Here is a 19289-nt window from a genome sequence, read left to right as displayed (position 1 = left end):
CTTATTACTTGAGGCTTTGGAAGCAAAACCAGCCGTACAACTGTAGGAACCTTCTAACACTGAGGCGCTGATAAAACTGACTGAATCTTCCATTTCCCTCTCCTCCCCCCAGCCCGATTCATCTCTCCTGGAGTTTAGTTTAAAGTTGGCTTCTCAAACCAGGAAACCAGGTTTGAGGAAATCACAAGGTCTCCCAGGTTGTGATAACAGACAACCTGTCGCTTGGTTTATTTGGGCCTTCTGAAGTCACGTTACGTGACATAACGTTACGACCGAGGATTTCGCTCTGTTTGGATAAATATTTACTGTACCAAATCTAAGTCGGAGTCAATTTCTTCAGCCTGGAACGGGGAGAACCACAAAGACTTCAGCTGGTCATCCATGACATCGGCTAGCACGTAGGCAGTCCTACAGTGAATAAAAAATCCCCGGCAAATTAATTTGGCAAATGAATAAGCCTGCTTCTTAAATTCAAGAAACTACAAAATCAAGTTCATCCAGCGAGGCAGGGAAGACAGGATGGCTAGTGGAAATAGCCCAGGCCAGAGAGTCGGGACACCTGGCCTCTAATCCTTGGCTCCATCACTTGCTTTTTACTTGCACATATCTATTCTATTTATTTTATTTTGTTAATATGTTTGGTTTTGTTCTCTGTCTTCCCCTTCTAGACTGTGAGCCCACTGTTGGGTAGGGACTGTCTCTATATGTTGCCAACTTGTACTTCCCAAGCGCTTAGTACAGTGCTCTGCCCACAGTAAGCGCTCAATAAATACGATTGATTGATTGATTGACTGCTTGCTGTGTGACCACGGACAAGTCACATAACTTCCCTGTGCCTGTTTCCTCACCTCTAAAATGGGGATAAATTTGCCTGTCCTCCTTCCTATTTGACTGTGAGCCCCTAGTAGGATAGGGTCTGTAGGGCTGATGTGATGATCTTGAATAGTGCTTGGCACACGGGAGGACTTAATAAATAGCACAACTACTATTATCATCACTTAAATCTGGAGGGAGAGGTCGTTTAAAACTGTGCTTCGAGATAAAGCTGAAAAAAAATGTATTTTTAAATGAAATAAGTTAGTTTAGATGCGGTAGCCTAAATCACGGTATAAAAAATTATTTGCCAATGGTAAATGAAGAGTCTCCTCATACAACAGGCCTGCAAGTGTATCTTCTGGAAAACCTTTACATAAAATTAATATTCAAGGACTCCTTTGTCTATAGCAAGGGAATAGCAGGCCTTCCCAGACTGAGCTCCCTTTTTCCTCTCCCCCTCCCCATCCCCCCGCCCTACCTCCTTTCCCTCCCCACAGCACCTGTATATATGTTTGTACAGATTTATTACTCCATTTATTTTACTTGTAATATTTACTATTCTAGTTACTTTGTTGATGATGTGCATCTAGCTTTACTTCTATTTATTCTGATGACTTGACACCCGTCCACACGTTTGGTTTTGTTCCCTGTCTCCCCCTTCTAGACTGTGAGCCTGCTGTTGGGTAAGGACCGCCTCTATATGTTGCCAACTTGGACTTCCCAAGTGCTTAGTACAATGCTCTGCACACAGTAAGTGCTCAATAAATACGATTGAATTATTTTTATTTTTTCTGAAACTCAAATCCCCCTGAACTGTAAATTACAGTTCATGTACTAACCGGTTATTAAATTAGGCCCCCATAAACACTGCAAGTCTGTGAACAAAGTCTGTTTGTAGGTATTTATTTATTTATTTGTACGTATTTATTACTCTTCTTTGTACATATTTATTCTACTTATTTTATTTTGTAAATATGTTTTGTTTTGTTCTCTGTCTCTCCCTTCTAGACTGTGAGCCCACTGTTGGGTAGGGACCGTCTCGATATGTTGCCAACTTGTACTTCCCAAGCGCTAAGTACAGTGCTCTGCACACAGTAAGCGCTCAATAAATACGATTGAATGAATGAATGAATGAATGAATGAACAAAGTCCATCTTGTCCCAAAAGGCGTTCGGTGTTTTACCTGTTATTGAACAGATTTTGAAGAGACTCTGGTGCTGAAAGTAGCGGCTCTACATCTTGGTCACTGAGTGGGGCAGGGTCACCAGCTGATTCGAGCATCTGCCTGAGTCCAACCACGTTGTCCAGCAAAGAATCCAGGTTGTCATCATCTTTAGCATGGTCCTGCGTTTCCAATAAACATTTGCCAAGGAATTACGGGCTACTCGGGAGAAAAACCCGCGGCTATTTCTCAGTTAACCCGCTTTGAAAAACGTGCAACATATTACAGTCTGAAAAGGGAGCCTCCGCCTTGGCAGAATTTTTTAAAAAAGCGAAGAAAATTCTGAGATTTTCTGGAGGTCCCCTGCACAGATTAGGCAGTAAAGGGCATCCTGGAATAGGAAGACAAGTGAACCGTTTTAAAAGCTACTGAACACAACTAACTTTTGTCTCCCCCTTTTAGACTGTGAGCCCACTGTTGGGTAGGGACTGTCTCTATATGTTGCCAATTTGTACTTCCCAAGCGCTTAGTACAGTGCTCTGCACGCAGTAAGCGCTCAATAAATACGATTGATGATGTTGATGATAACTAAGGATCGTGGCTCAAAAATACCAAGACTTATGTAGATAATAGCAATAATAACAATGGCATTTATTAAGCGCTTACTATGTGCAAAGCACTGTTCTAAGCGCTGGGGAGGTTATAAGCTGTGGTTGTCCCACGGGGGGCTCACAGTCTTCATCCCCATTTTCCAGATGAGGTAACTGAGGCCCAGAGAAGTGAAGTGACTTGCCCAAAGTCACACAGCTGACAATTGGCAGAGCTGGGATTTGAACCCATGACCTCTGACTCCAAAGTGCATGCTGTTTTCCACAGAGCCACGCTGCTGATGTGTTCTAAATGATAAAATCAGAGACTTTGGATGATTTGGGAGGGAAGGGGGACTTTTTTTTTGTTTTTACCAAAACATGCTTTTCAAGTTCAAGGAACAAGTTTTCCGGAGTTTCTTCTTTATCCTGTAAAAGTTGTTTTAATTCTGCAGTGTTAAGACTTAGTGTCCTTGACGGATGAGAACCATCTACTTCCATGAGACCACCATCATCTCCACAACAACCCTGCACAGAGAAACACCAAAAATTAACCTTTTAAGGAAATCCAAATGTGGCAGATCAACTCCTCGAAGCTTATCAGAACCCACGCCGGTTTCCCAGCGTCAACTTTTCACCGAGAACGTGGGGGAACGGAAACGGGGCGGGAGCCGATTTCAGAGCTAACGGGTCGGAAAGCCGCCACCATCATTTGGGATCTTGTGCAGCCCCGACTGGAAAACTCTCGAGTCTTGTCGGACACTAAGGGCTCGCAAAGCCGTGTGGGCCATCGCCCCCTTGGAGTGGGCACCTATCAATCAATCAATCGCATTTACTGAGCGCTTACTGTGTGCAGAGCACTGTACTAAGCGCTTGGGAAGTCCAAGTTGGCAACATATAGAGACGGTCCCTACTCAACAGTGGGCTCACGGTCTAGAAGACTAGAATTCCTATGTGATCAATCAATCAATCGTATTTATTGAGCGCTTACTGTGTGCAGAGCACTGTACTAAGCGCTTGGGAAGTCCAAGTTGGCAACATATAGAGACGGTCCCTACCCAACAGTGGGCTCACAGTCTAGAAGACTAGAATTCCTATGTGATCAATCAATCAATCATTTATTGAGCGCTTACTGTGTGCAGAGCACTGTACTAAGCGCTTGATCTATACCTATGTTTGTATGGGATCACAAAGAAAAGAGAGAGCAGCATATGGCTTGCTGTACATCTGAACTTTAATACACTAGCACCCGGATTTCTCACCAGAAATCCAGCAAAATACGCTGGCGTCTACCTCAGGAGTTCCCAACGTACTGGGCGTAGGAGTTGTTAAAATTGGGCCAATCAATCAATCAATCAATCGTATTTATTGAGCGCTTACTATGTGCAGAGCACTGTACTAAGCGCTTGGGAAGTACAAATTGGCAACACAAATTGGCCAGCTGTTCCGTGGACCGGATAAAACTTGAAATTATCTTTCGGGAGACGGTAAGCAAACAACTGAAGCGAGTAGTAATTACCCTGCTAAAGTTCACACAACCTGCCATCGCCAAAGTAGGCCGCCGTTGGGTAGGGACCGTCTCTATACGTTGCCAACTTGTCCTTCCCAAGCGCTTAGTACAGTGCTCTGCACACAGTAAGCGCTCAATAAATACGACAATGAATGAATGAATTCTTCTACGTTACAAAATAAGCCAACTGAATCCCCCAACATTCTAGATCCTGATTTCCACTGACTGATTCTTCAGGAATTTAAGAATGAGGAGCTGTTTCTTAAATTTGTGGATTAGACCCAAATTCTAGGCCTCTTCACCTCTCCTCATCCCCGATGCTTGACCTCACTTTACATTTCAGTACCACCGCTAGACAAGAAGAATTTCTAGGGGGACTTCAGTCAAAAGCATGCCCTCAAAGTTTAATTTTTCTAAAAGGAAAAACCTAGGAGTTTAAGGAGAAATGGTAAGTCCGTCAATTATGTTATTTAGTGGTAATTCAGTAGAACAAATCTACATACTTAAAATTACTGGCTAGAACTATGGATTTCCATCCCCCCGTCTTACCTCCTTCCCTTCCCCACAGCACCTGTATATATGTATATCACCTGTATATATGTATATATGTTTGTACATATTTATTACTCTATTTATTTATTTATTTATTTATTTTACTTGTACATATCTATTCTATTTTATTTTGTAGTATGTTTGGTTTTGTCTCCCCCTTCTAGACTGTGAACCCACTGCTGGGTAGGCACTGTCTCTATATGTTGCCAATTTGTACTTCCCAAACGCTTAGTACAGTGCTCTGCACACAGTAAGCGCTCAATAAATACGATTGATGATGATGATGATGATGATATGTATATGTTTGTACATATTTATTACTCTATTTATTTATTTATTTTACTTGTACACGTCTATTCTATTTATTTTATTTTGTTAATATGTTTGGTTTTGTTCTCTGTCTCCCCCTTCTAGACTGTGAGCCCAGTGTTGGGTAGGGACTGTCTCTATGTGTTGCCAACTTGGACTTCCCAATCGCTTAGTACAGTGCTCTGCACACAGTAAGCGCTCAATAAATACGATTGATTGATTTGAATTATCCCCGCTAACCCGTTCCTCAACAGCAGTGACAACGCAGAACTGACTGTAAATCAAAAATTAAATACCTTTACAATTTACTTCGAAATTCATAAACTTTGGAGCCTGGGCCAAGGATAGCAAAGTTGAAGATGTTGTGTTCTTATTATGGGTTAAGGAAATTGTAGTTCCAAAAAAAGGACTACCCATTTGCACCAACCCATATTTATTACTCTATTTATTTATTTATTTATTTTGCTTGTACATATCTATTCTATTTTATTTTGTAGTATGTTTGGTTTTGTCTCCCCCTTTTAGACTGTGACAACAACCCAAGTAATGCAAATTATTTGCGGAACATTTGAAAGCACCACTGATTCTCATTAATCTTTATTTAGGAACGCTACTGTCCTAATGCTAAATAACCCAACCTTTCGGCAAAGACTGCTGAAATTGCAAACTTAAGACAAGTGATGAAGATGTTTAAAAAAAATCTGAAACAGTGGGAATAAAACTCAGATGACATTTGTTATACCCGAAACTCAAAAATATTTTATAATTTAAAAGCTTCTGGGCAAAGTGAATGGAACATGGTGCTGAAGATATCCATCTTTAAAGATATCCGGGCCAAGTTACTAAAATACATAATAATAGCTGGCTAGGATAGGAGGCCTTTCCAGACTGAGCCCCCTTTTTTCCTCTTCTCCTTCCCCTCCCCACAGCACCTGTATATATGTTTGTACAGATTTATTACTCTACTTATTTTACTTGTACATATTTATTATTGTATTTATTTTGTTAATGATGCGCATCTAGCTTTACTTCTATTTATTCAGATGATTTGAAACCTGTCCACAGGTTCTGTTTTGTTGTCTGTCTCCCCCTTCTAGACTGTGAACCCGTTGTTGGGTAGGGACCGTCTCTATATGTTGCCAACTTGTACTTCCCAAGCACTTAGTACAGTGCTCTGCACACAATAAGCGCTCAATAAATACGATTGATAATGATGATGATGACAGTAAGCGCTCAATAAATACGACTGACTGACTGACTGAATTTTCCTTGTGAACCTAGATGAATTTCCTTCATTTTGCTCAAAATTTTGTATAAAAACATTTTATTTTCCTAACACGTGATATGTAGTTTAAAAATACTACTCTGTCTTCAATCGCTGCTATGCACTGCAATCTTTATATCCCTTCCTTTACAAAGGTAGGAAGGAGATAAAGAGTTACTGACTGACCTTCGTTAGCTTTGAACTATGAAGAGCTTTCTTTTGGAGAACCCTCCATTCTTCAGTTCATCTGGCGACTGAATATAATGACCATCAGTTTACCACACAAGATGCGTTACTTCTGGCAAAGCTGATAGAGTTGGGTTGACCAAGCGAAAGAAGTTTAGTATTTAGGGAAAAAAAAGCTGCAGTTCACTTTTTTGGGGGTGCGTTAAGACTTATTTATACGGAGATATTTCATAACAAATAAAGCTGAGTTTCCACATTTCTGAGCTCCAGGCAACATTTAAACTTATTTTAATATCTGCTCTCCACGGCAAATGTGTCAACATGAGAAACAGCAAACGTACGTTGACTTACCATTGTATCAGAGTTTAGAATCTGCCTCATAAAGTCCAAAAAAGAAGACGCTAGTTCTGCTGTGTCCTTAGTGAAGATGGTAACCACTCTCTTCAGTAAACTATGTAATGCATTGTTGTGTTTTCTTAAGGAACTGTTGTTCAACAAAGGAAAAAAGTTAATGAAACCACTGTTTTGAGAAATTATATTCATAACATTAGTAATTGTAAAAACTTGGGTCCATTGGAATTTAGAAGAAAATTATAGCACCATTTCCACGTGTTTGCGCGCTTGTACGTAGGATCATAAATCAACACCTACACTCAACACCTGCTTTTCAGGTTGGGCTAGAGGCTCTTATCTAAAACAACCTTCCCCTATATTTATCCTTCAAATAAATTAAAAACGTTTTGACAAGGAAAAACTTGTTACTTCCGTGCAACCGTTCACCTATTTTAGGGCCTTTCAAACATCCTGAGAACTCCTCAACCCTCGTTCTGGAATACTACAAGGAAGAAGGGGCTTCACAGAATGGCTTTGAAGTTTCAAACGGTGACTGATCGATATCGGGCCATTGAACTCAAAGAGAAATGAGGGAGCCCATTAAAATACTTTTAAATCAAGCACGTTACTATTACAAAAACCTCAGGGTTGCCGTTACACGTAAGTCCATATGTGCCTTATTCGAAACACGGAAAAATTTTAGAATCGATTAGCAAAAGGGAAAAGTGTTCCTGATTATAAGCAGTAACAGGTACCCTTACATAGATGTTGCTCTCTTTGGGGTACATCAAACACATGCTTTGGGGCTAAATATAGTAGGAAGAGGCAAACGCTATTTCTCCTCAGAAGTTACTGTGGCCTTGTGGATTATTCACGGTACTGGCAGTCCTCAAATCCTTATTTCTGATTCCACCACTAATGTGATTTTACTTACTACTGCTTACACTTACATACTAGTTCTACCCTTCCGAATCAACTCGATTTCTGGTAACGAGATGGAGACACCGTGAAAAAAGGAAATCAAGGTAAGAACTGGAGAGAAAAAAACGCTCAAAACTGATATAAATTCAAGACATACAGGTTTCTTACAGGCAACATTACATTCGTATCAGGAAATTACTACAGCAAAGACAAACAGAAGAAGAAAATCTATCAACGTGAGCAATACGATGAACTTGTGAGAGCACCGGTGTTCCAGGCCTTTATTCTAAAAACGAAAGCAACAAATGTGAAGTTACAACATTATTATTATCAGCTGCTCTGCATCCACCTCGGGGCTATATCGTATTAAGAGCTTCAGGAATCCTGAAGGCCGGAAGAACGTGCGAACGAACGGCTCTGCGTCCCCTGATGATGTCGCCTTCTTTTATTGCACTCTGGCAGCCTGAATCTAAATCGAGTCATGCAATCGTATTTATTGAGCGCTTACTGTGTGCAGAGCACTCTACTAAGCCCTTGGGAAGTACAAGTCGGCAACACGCACAGGTCAAGTCAGGTCAAAGCCAATTCCACCCATGCCGGGCTCTGCGGAAACCAATCCCGACCCCCTTAACGGTAATACTAATAATGATAATTATGGCATTTAAGCGCTTACTCTGGGCCAAGCACTGTGGTAGATATGAGATAATCAGGTGGGCCCCAGTACCCGTCTCAGTAATAATGATAACAACGGCATTTGATAAGCGCTTACTCTGTGCAAAGCACTGTTCTAAGCGCTGGGGACGTTACAAGATGATCAGGTTGTCCCACGGGGGGCTCACAGTCTTCATCCCCATTTGACAGATGAGGGAACCGAGGCACAGAGAACAATAATAATAATAATAATAATAATAATAATAATAATGGCATTTATTAAGCACTTACTATGTGCAAAGCACCGTTCTAAGCGCTGGGGACATTACAAGATGATCAGGTTGTCCCACAGGGGGCTCACAGTCTTCATCCCAATTGGACAGATGAGGGAACTGAGGCCCAGAGAATAATAATAATAATGATAACAGTGGCATTTGTTAAGCGCTTACTATGTGCAAAGCACTGTTCTAAGTGCTGGGGAGGTTACAAGATGATCAGGTTGTCCCACGGGGGGCTCACAGTCTTCATCCCCATTTGACAGATGAGGGAACCGAGGCGCAGAGAATAATAATAATAATGATAACAATGGCATTTGATCAGGTTGTCCCACAGGGGGCTCACAGTCTTCATCCCCATTTGACAGATGAGGGAACTGAGGCACAGAGAATAATAATAATAATAATGGCATTTATTAAGCACTTACTATGTGCAAAGCACTGTTCTAAGCACTGGGGAGGTTACAAGGTGATCAGGTTGTCCCACGGGGGGCTCACAGTCTTAATCCCTGCCCAAAGTCACACAGCTGACAAGTGGCAGAGCCGGGATTCCCAAGGATCAGATCTGGGCAAGGTTTAGAAGTGGCAAAATAAGACCTCCCACAGACCTGGGAGCTGGCAATGGGTGAGAATGGAGAAGATGAGTTAGGGAGAAAAAGGTAACCGAGACGGAGGAACGGAAAGAGGAGGGTGTCACAAGCAAGGGTGACGACTGCTGCTGTGGCGTATCGCCAACTTTAGGCTTTTGCTCCACTCGGCAGAGGAATGAAACACTGCATTAAATAAGACATGCAAACATAGAAAACGTTGTTGAAAAGTTCTACCTTGATATGTGCACATTAAATGGTATGAAGGCTAATAATGCGACTAATTTTTAAAAATTAAAGTTACACGTACAAAAACTATAGCTCCCCCCATGTTCTAAACCCTTCTAAAAATCCCTTCTGAAAATCGCCATCTTTGGGTTTTTGCTCCACTCGTCAGAGGAATGAAACACTGCATTAAATAAGACATGCAAACACAGAAAACATTGTTGAAAAGTTCTACCTTGATACGTGAACATTAAATGGCATGAAGGCAAATAATGCAACTAATTTTTAAAAATTACAGTTACATTTACAAAAACTATAACTCCCCCCATGTTCAAAACCCTTCTAAAAATCCCGTCTAAAAACCAACAGAAAGAGGAAGGTGTCACAAGCAAGGGTGACGACTGCTGCTGCGGCATATTGCCATCTTTGGGCTTTTGCTCCACTCGTCAGAGGAATGAAACACTGCATTAAATAAGACATGCAAACACAGAAAACGTTGTTGAAAAGTTCTACCTTGATACGTGAACATTAAATGGCATGAAGGCAAATAATGCAACTAATTTTTAAAAATCAAAGTTACACGTACAAAAGCTATAGCTCATCCCATGTTCAAAACCCTTCTAAAAATCCCTTCTAAAAATCACCATCTTTGGGCTTTTGCTCCACTCGTCAGAGGAGTGAAACACTGCATTAAATAAGACATGCAAACACAGAAAACGTTGTTGAAAAGTTCTACCTTGATACGTGAACATTAAATGGCATGAAGGCAAATAATGCAACTAATTTTTAAAAATTAAAGTTACATGTACAAAAACTATAGCTCCCCGCATGTTCAAAACCCTTCCAAAAATCACCATCTTTGGGCTTTTGCTCCACTCGTCAGAGGAATGAAACACTGCATTAAATAAGACATGCAAACACAGAAAACGTTGAAAAGTTCTACCTTGATACGTGAACATTAAATGGTATGAAGGCAAATAATGCAACTAATTTTTAAAAATTAAAGTTGCACGTACAAAAGCTATAGCTCCCCACTGTTCTAAACCCTTCTAAAAATCCCTTCTGAAAATCGCCATCTTTGGGCTTTTGCTCCACTCATCAGAGGAGTGAAACACTGCATTAAATAAGACATGCAAACACAGATAACGTTGTTGAAAAGTTCTACCATGATACGTGAACACTAAATGGCAGGAAGGCAAATAATGCAACTAATTTTTAAAAATCAAAGTTACATGTACAAAAGCTATAGCTCCCCGCATGTTCAAAACCCTTCTAAAAATCCCTTCTAAAAATCACCATCTTTGGGCTTTTGCTCCACTCGTCAGAGGAACGAAACGCTGCATTAAATAAGACATGCAAACAGAAAACGTTGAAAAGTTCTACCTTGATACGTAAACGTTAAATGGTATGAAGGCAAATAATGCAACTAATTTTTAAAAATTAAAGTTACATGTACAAAAACTATAGATCCCCCCATGTTCAAAACGTTTCTAAAAATCCCTTCTAAAAACCAACAGAAAGAGGAAGGTGTCACAACCAAGGGTGACGACTGCTGCTGTGGCATATTGCCATCTTTGGGCTTTTGCTCCACTCGTCAGAGGAGTGAAACACTGCATTAAATAAGACATGCAAACACAGAAAACGCTGTTGAAAAGTTCTACCTTGAGATGTGAACGTTAAATGGTATGAACTGATTTTTAAAAATCAAAGTTCCCCGTACAAAAGGCTATAGCTCCCCCCACGTTCAAAACCCTTCTAAAAATCCCACCTACTCAATCAATCGTATTTATTGAGCGCTTCCTGTGTGCAGAGCACTGTACTAAGCGCTTGGGAAGTACAAGTTGGCAACATATAGAGACGGTCCCTACCCAACAGTGGGCTCACAGTCTAGAAGACTACTCCAACAAGTCTTCCCCCAACTCCCACCTCCCAAGTCACACTAGCCCTGCAGACACCATCAGCCCTTATTTTTGCCCTTGGAAAACGGGTTACACTAATGCAGTCAACTTATTTTGACGACTCTATTTCCGAACAGAAAATAGAATATTTTCCAAATAGAAAATATTTCTATTTTCGTCCGTCTCTCCCCTTTGAGTCTACGTTCACTGTAGGCAAGTAGCATGTCCCTGCTCCTGCTGTACTTCCTAAAACGTAGGCTGTAAGCTCTAAACCGTACGCTCGTTACGGGCAGGGAATGTGTCTGTCAGATCGTCCTCGCCCAAGCGTTCAGTACAGCGCTCCGCACACGGTAAGCGCTCAAATACTCCCCCTTCTAGACTGTGAGCCTACTGTTGGGTAGGGACTGTCTCTATATGTTGCCAACTTGTACTTCCCAAGCGCTCTTCACACAGTCAGCGCTCAATACGATTGATTGATTGACTGACTGACTCCAGGCACTTGGAATACCGCACTGCGCCTGACGGGCACCCAAAAACAAAAAATACCCGCTTAAGACTGTCACTCGAGGGGCTACAACTGTACCTCTTCAAATGAAAGAATCCATAATCGTGCTCCGCGAGGAACATCATCGTCCTGACGCACGTCAGCAAGCAGTTGTAACTGCTCTCGGCGTTGCCCAGCGTTTCCATCAGACAGTCGCAGATGGAGGACATCAGCTCCTTGTTCGGCAGGGAATTGGACAGCTGCTCCACTTCCGAGACGGAGCCCTCCGAAGAACTTGGCAAGATCAGGGCAATGTCCTAGAGAGAAACGTTCCTGGAGTTTAACCATTACGCCGAGAATTTGTTCAATACGGTGCTTCTACTTTGATCAACAGGCCTACCAACTCTTGTTATATTGTGCTCTCCCACCCAATAAATACCCTTGATTGATAACGCGAACACAGTGGATATCCACAGTAGGAACCATTATCACATGTAGATATTTTTTGCCTCCTCAGGAGCCCTCCTTCTTTCCCGCCACCACTTTAGCCTCAGAGAGAGACAGACGGATGGACAACAGGATGATATACACTCTGCTGCTTGGGGAACGCCTTCCTAAGCGCTTATACAGGGCTTTGCACACAGTAAGCGCTCAATAAATACGACTGAATGAATGAATCTCAATTGGGAACTTCTCCCAAGGCTCAAAAGGTTCCTCTTCCTACACCCACCAGCAGGAATGGGGCATCTCAGAATCCTAATTTTACCCCTTCTCGGTGCTTCAACTGCCCACCTGTTACTCTCTCCGAAAAGCTTACTGTAGTAAGAAGGCCAACAACAATAACTTCAAAGGCTGAAAATATGCGGACATTTCAATTAGCAAAATGACTGCATGGCTTTTAATTTTTCCTTTTAAGGTATTTGTAAGCCCTATGCGCCAAGCACTGTACTAAGCGCTGGAGTAGTACTATTTTGTTAATGACGCGTATACAGCTATAATTCTATTTACGATGGCATTTATTAAGCGCTTACTACGTGCAAAGCACTGTACTAAGTTCTGATGACTTGGACACCTGTCCACATGTTTTGTTTTGTTGTCTGTCTCCCCCTTCTAGCCTGTGAGCCCGTTGTTAGGTAAGGGACCGTCTCTGTTGCCGACTTGTACTTCCCAAGCGCTTAGTACAGTGCTCTGCACACAGTAAGCGCTCAATAAATACGACTGACTGATTGATTAGTACAGGGCTCTGCACACAGTAAGCGCTCAGCAAATATGACTGAATGAATGAATTTTTAGACTGTGAGCCCACTATTGGGTAGGGACTGTCTCTATATGTTGCCAACTTGTACTTCCCAAGCACTTAGTACAGTGCTCTGCACACAGTAAGCGCTCAATAAATACAATTGACTGATTGATTGATTAGTACAGTGCTCTGCACACAGTAAGCGCTCAGCAAATATGACTGAATGAGTGAATTTTTAGACTGTGAGCCCACTATTGGGTAGAGACTGTCTCTATATGTTGCCAACTTGTACTTCCCAAGCGCTTAGTACAGTGCTCTGCACACAGTAAGCGCTCAATAAATACGATTGATGATGATGATGATGAATGAGTAGTTAAAAGGCAAATCAGGTTGGACGCAGTCCGTGTCCCACATGAGGCTCACAGTCTAAATCCCCATTTTGCAGACAGGGTAACTGAGGCACAGAGAAGACTCGCCCAAGGTCACAACAATCAATCAATCAATTGTATTTATTGAGCGCTCACTGTGTGCAGAGCACTGTACGAAGCGCTTGGGAAGTATAAGTTGGCAACATATAGAGACAGTCCCTACCCAACAGTGGGCTCACAGTCTAAAAGGGGGAGATGGAGAACAAAACCAAACATACTAGCAAAATAAAATAAATAGAATAGATATGTACAAGTAAAATAAATAAATAAATAGAATAAATGAATAACAACAGGCACATGGCAGAGCCAGAATTAGAACCGAGGTCCTTCTGACTCCCGAGCCCGTGCTCTATCTGCTAGGCCAGGCTGCTTCTCTATTTTCTACATTTTTATAAATCCCTCCTTTGAAAAATAGTTCTTAAACTGTTCAAAGGCTTCCAGGTCCTGAAAATCTAACTTAAAATCTTTGGGTTTCCTTGGAGGGTGAGAGAGCTCTGAGCAAAAGGGGAAATGGGGGCGGTGGGAGACAGTAACCTACTCTCAGCTGCTCATCACTGCAAAATCCTTGTAACTTTTACAGTTACAAAGAAATCGTCACTTCTCTGGGTCTCAGTTCCCTCATCTGTCAAATGGGGATGAAGACTGTGAGCCCCCCGTGGGGCAACCTGATCACCTTGCAACCTCCCCAGTGCTTACAACAGTGCTTTGCACATAGTAAGCACTTATTAAAGTGCCCCCTTCTAGACTGTGAGCCCGCTGCTGGGTAGGGACCGTCTCTAAATGTTGCCGACTTGTACTCCCCAAGCGCTTAGTACAGTGCTCTGCACACAGTAAGCGCTCAGTAAATACGATTGAATGAATGAATGAATGCCATCATCATCTCCCACTCCCTTCTGCGCCCCTCTTACTTGCCCCTTCTTTCATCCTCCTTCCCATCCCCGCAACACATATGCACATATCTGTAATTTATTTATCTATTCATTTATTTACATTAATGTCTCTCTCCCCCTCTAGACTGCAAGCTCGTTGTGGGCAGGAATGTGTCTGTTTGTTGTTATATTGTACTCTCCCAAATGATTACCACAGTGCTTTGCAGACAGTAGGCGCTCGATTAATACGATGGAATGAATTCAATTGAATTTATTGAGCGCTTATTTATCGATTGAATTCATTCCATTGTATTTATCGAGCGCTTTCTGTGCGCAGGGCAAATGAATGGGATAAGACCGCCTCTGTTGCCAACTTGTACTCCCCAAGCGCTTAGTACAGTGCTCTGCACACAGTAAGCACTCAATAAATACGATTGAATGAATGAATGAATGAATGCCATCATCATCTCCCACTCCCTTCTGCGCCCCTCTTACTTGCCCCTTCTTTCATCCTCCTTCCCATCCCCGCAACACGTATGCACATATCTGTAATTTATTTATTTACATTAATGTCTCTCTCCCCCTCTAGACTGTAAGTATGCTGTGGGCAGGAATGTGTCTGTTTGTTGCTATATTGTACTCTCCCAAATGATTAGTACAGTGCTTTGCAGACAGTAAGCGCTCGATAAATACGATGGAATGAATTCCATCGTATTTATCGAGCGCTTACCGTGTGCAGAGCAAATGAATGGGCGAGGACTGTCTCTGTTGCCAACTTGTACTCCCCAAGTGCTTAGTACAGTGCTCTGCACACAGTAAGCACTCAATAAATGCGACTGAATGAATAAATGATTCTCCATCTCCACGCCAGTGAGCTTTCCATCAGCTCCTGCACATTCCTGTCTGGGAAGGACTCCAGTCAAATCTGTGAATGTCACAGCAAGCAAGATTACCTTTCCACCTGACTCTGAAGTCAAAAACGTGCCTGCAAAATGAACAGGCCCCTTATAAGACTATATTTCCCCCAATTCCAGGGAAAAGGAACTGGGCACTAGTTTGCAGGGGTATTACTTGTGCTACTTTACCAATGGGGGACAGAAATGATCTCCAAGCACCCAAATGAAACAGCCCAGTTCAAACCCCGGCTCTGCCACTTGTCAGCTGGGTGACTTTGGGCAAGTCACTTCACCTCTCTGTGCCTCAGTTCCCTCCTCTGTAAAATCGGGATGAAGACTGTGAGCCCCCCGTGGGACAACCTGATCGCCTTATAAACTCCCCGGCGCTTAGGACAGTGCTTTGCAAATAGTAAGCACTTAATAAATGCCATTATTATTATTATTATTACAGCTCGACTCCTGCCACCGGACAAGTGAGCCACAACAAGACGGAAACCCTGCTGCTCCTGACATTTTATCTCTGGCCTTGTCACATATCTTCGTTTCATATTTTCTTTGTGTCCCTAGGCAACCTCCTCCCTCACATCCCTAGAGGGTGATCCCCTTGGGAGCCAGGGACGATTATCTCCTCTGTGTACTCCTTTCCCAATATTTTGTACCGATCGTGTTACTCTTATTAGTCAAGTCTAGAGAATGCAGAAATAACACGCTCCGTGAAGCTCAAGCCATAAACAGGGTGGACTGCGTCATTTTGCAACAGTTGTAGTGTGAGCGCTTAAGAACTGCCCCAAGGAAAGAACCCCGACTGTACTAATCTGGCCGACAAGAAGCTTCCGAAGTCAGGAACCACTGTGGTAGAGGGGGAAAAAAAAGAATAAAATCCCAAATGAACAGATCCGAAGGGAAACGAGGGTCTTAGTCCAAACCCCCATCTGTGGAATTACGACACGAGCCTCAGAAACCGGGGGAAAAACCTGGGCGTCCAACCAGGGAACCATGAGCCAAGCAACCAGCGATAGAAGCAGCAATTTTATCAATCAATCAATCAATCGTATTTATTGGGCGCTTACTGTGTGCAGAGCATTGTAATAAGCGCTTCGGAAGTACAAGTTGGCAACATATAGAGACGGTCCCTACCCAACAGTGGGCTCAGAGTCTAAAAGGGGGAAACAGAGAACAAAACCAAACATACTAACATAATAAAACAGAATAGATATGTACAAGTAAAATAAATAAATAAATAAAATAGAGGAATAAATACGTACAAACATATATACATATATACAGGTGCTGTGGGGAAGGGAAGGAGGTAAGATGGGGGGGATGGAGAGGGGGACGAGGGGGAGAGGACTCAATCAATCAATCAATTGTATTTATTGAGCGCTTACTGTGCGCAGAGCACAGTACTAAGTGCTTGGGAAGTACAAGTTGGCAACATATAGTGACAGTCCCTACCCAACAGTGGGCTCACAGTCTAGAAAGTGCAAAATAATTTTATGACAACTAAATCTAAAATGCAGGTTAATTACCACAAAGCAGGGATAACAGAACTGTATTCGGCTCAGCGTATGAAATAAAAAATATATATCTATATCCCCTTGAATCCAGAAGAAGAATGCATATTAGCCAAGCAAAATATTATAATCCCCCAAGGGCAGGGAATGTGTCTGTTATGCTGCTATTCTGTACTATTCTGTACACGCGCATGTGTGTGTGTGTGTGTGTGTGTGTGTGTAGATATATATATTTTTATATATATATATATATCCCCTTGAATCCAGAAGAAGAATGCATATTAGCCAAGCAAAATATTATAACCCCCCGAGGGCAGGGAATGCGTCTGTTATGCTGCTATTCTGTACTATTCTGTACACGCGCACGCGCGTGTGTGTGTGTGTGTATAGATATATATTTTTTAATATATATATATATCCCCTTGAATCCAGAAGAAGAATGCATATTAGCCAAGCAAAATATTATAATCCCCCGAGGGCAGGGAATGTGTCTGTTATGCTGCTATTCCGTACTATTCTGTACACGCGCGCGCGTGTGTGTGTGTATAGATATATATATATATATATATATATATATATATATATATATATATATATATATCCCCTTGAATCCAGAAGAAGAATGCATATTAGCCAAGCAAAATATTATAATCCCCCGAGGGCAGGGAATGTGTCTGTTATGCTGCTATTCTGTACTATTCTGTACACGCGCATGTGTGTGTGTGTGTGTGTGTGTGTACAGATACACATTTTTATATATATATATATATATATATATATATATATATATATATATATATATATCCCCTTGAATCCAGAAGAAGAATGCATATTAGCCAAGCAAAATATTATAATCCCCCGAGGGCAGGGAATGTGTCTGTTATGCCGCTATTCTGTACTATTCTGTACATGCACGCGCGTGTGTGTGTGCATAGATATATATTTTTTATATATATATATCCCCTTGAATCCAGAAGAAGAATGCATATTAGCCAAGCAAAATCTTATAATCCCCCGAGGGCAGGGAAAGTGTCTGTTATGCTGCTATTCTGTACTCGCCCAAGCGCTTAGTTCAGTGCTCTGCCCACAGTAAGCGCTCAATAAATACGACTGACTGGCTGCATCAGTTCCCAACTGTTCAACTATTCATCTTCACTCATTCAATCGCATTCGCTGAGTGCTTACTGTGGGCAGAGCACTGTACTAAGCGCCTGGGAAGCACAATACATAAACGTGCAACACCAGGAGTACGCAAGTGCAATTACAGAGAAAATCAGAATATCCAAAATGACCGGATAAATACCTGATCACAGAGAGACTGCAAAATGGACGTCACACACTCAACGCACTGTTGGTGAATCACACTGTCCCCGGCAGAGCGCATCAGCGCCAGCAGCTCGTGGAAAATCTCTGAATACCTTTCATCTCCTTTAATAGTTCCATTAATGAGGTGCAAAATAGCTAATTTACAGGCTTTGTGTGAGGCCAGGGCATCAAGTAGAGCAAGCAATCTGGCAGTTTGTCCTGTGTACTGTTTTTCTTTTTCTTCGGAACTGCTGAAACAAAGAGGAGGCCATTTAAAAACCGAATTCCAACCCGTTAAAGAGACATTTAATACGCTCCAAGCAATGCAACAGGCCAATAAATCCGGTGAAAAAGGTCCCGGATAGTCAAGCGGCATTCCCAAAATCTTTCCAGTTCTCATTTTGTTTGATTTTGATACTGTCAGAGATAAAAGCAAGAAAACCTATATTTATTGCATTAATGTCTGTCTTCCCCTCAAAGACTGCAAGCTTCTTGTGGGCAGAGACTGTGTCTATCAGAGAGAAGCAACACGGTCTGGTGGATAGATCACGGGCCTGCGAGCCCAAAGGTCATGGGTTCTAATCCCGGCTCCACCAGTTGAATCGTATTTATTGAGCGCTTACTGTGTGCAGAGCACTGTACTAAGCACTTGGGAAGTACATGGATCAGAAATGCAATCATATTTTACTGCATTTATCAGGTTAAAGATGACATTAGGTATTCAGAGTGAAAGAAACTTGGTAACGCCTCTATAGATTTTCTTTTATCCAAATATATTAGCTTTATTCACAAATGAGGAAACCTCAGGTAAAAGCAATGTAGTGAGATAAAATAGCTCTAACTTGAAAGCGTTGGCTACAAATATAGAACAAGAAACGCAGCTAATTTGGTCTGACTTTGTGCTTAGCATTTTAATCAATCAATCAATCGATCGCATTTATTGAGCGCTTACTGTGTGCAGAGCACGGTACTAAGCGCTTGGGAAGTACATGGATCAGAAATGCAATCATATTTTACTGCATTTATCAGGTTAAAGATGACAGTAGGTATTCAGAGTGAAAGAAACTTGGTAACGTCTCTATAGATTTTCTTTTATCCAAGTATATTAGCTTTATTCACAAATGAGGAAACCTCAGGTAAAAGCAATGTAGTGAGATAAAATAGCTCTAACTTGAAAGCGTTGGATACAAATATAGAACAAGAAACGCAGCTAATTTGGTCTGACTTTGTGCTTAGCATTTTAATCAATCAATCAATCGCATTTACTGAGCGCTTAC

At 41.8% G+C, this 19289-nt stretch overlaps 1 protein-coding gene across 2 annotated transcripts in view; it reads right to left on the bottom strand.

Annotated features, from left to right (window-relative positions):
* The window catches only part of VIRMA (vir like m6A methyltransferase associated), an 83226-nt gene that overhangs the window by 7919 nt on the left and 56018 nt on the right, over nucleotides 1–19289 (bottom strand). The window contains exons 15-20 of one of the 2 annotated variants that reach the window (XM_038745237.1): nucleotides 18011–18263; nucleotides 11860–12077; nucleotides 6738–6870; nucleotides 2941–3093; nucleotides 2000–2160; nucleotides 312–408 (exon numbers count right to left, since the gene is read on the bottom strand). In XM_038745237.1, the coding sequence (XP_038601165.1) occupies nucleotides 312–408; nucleotides 2000–2160; nucleotides 2941–3093; nucleotides 6738–6870; nucleotides 11860–12077; nucleotides 18011–18263 (1015 nt within the window). The remainder of the gene's footprint in view (nucleotides 1–311; nucleotides 409–1999; nucleotides 2161–2940; nucleotides 3094–6737; nucleotides 6871–11859; nucleotides 12078–18010; nucleotides 18264–19289) is intronic. The other variant, XM_038745238.1, reaches the window with a different exon arrangement.

Source organism: Tachyglossus aculeatus, chromosome 4 (genome assembly GCF_015852505.1).
Source record: "Tachyglossus aculeatus isolate mTacAcu1 chromosome 4, mTacAcu1.pri, whole genome shotgun sequence".
NCBI classification, from domain to species: domain Eukaryota; kingdom Metazoa; phylum Chordata; class Mammalia; order Monotremata; family Tachyglossidae; genus Tachyglossus; species Tachyglossus aculeatus.
The sequence above is the reverse complement of the archived record's forward strand: the minus strand, read 5'-3'. Positions and strand labels throughout refer to the sequence as shown.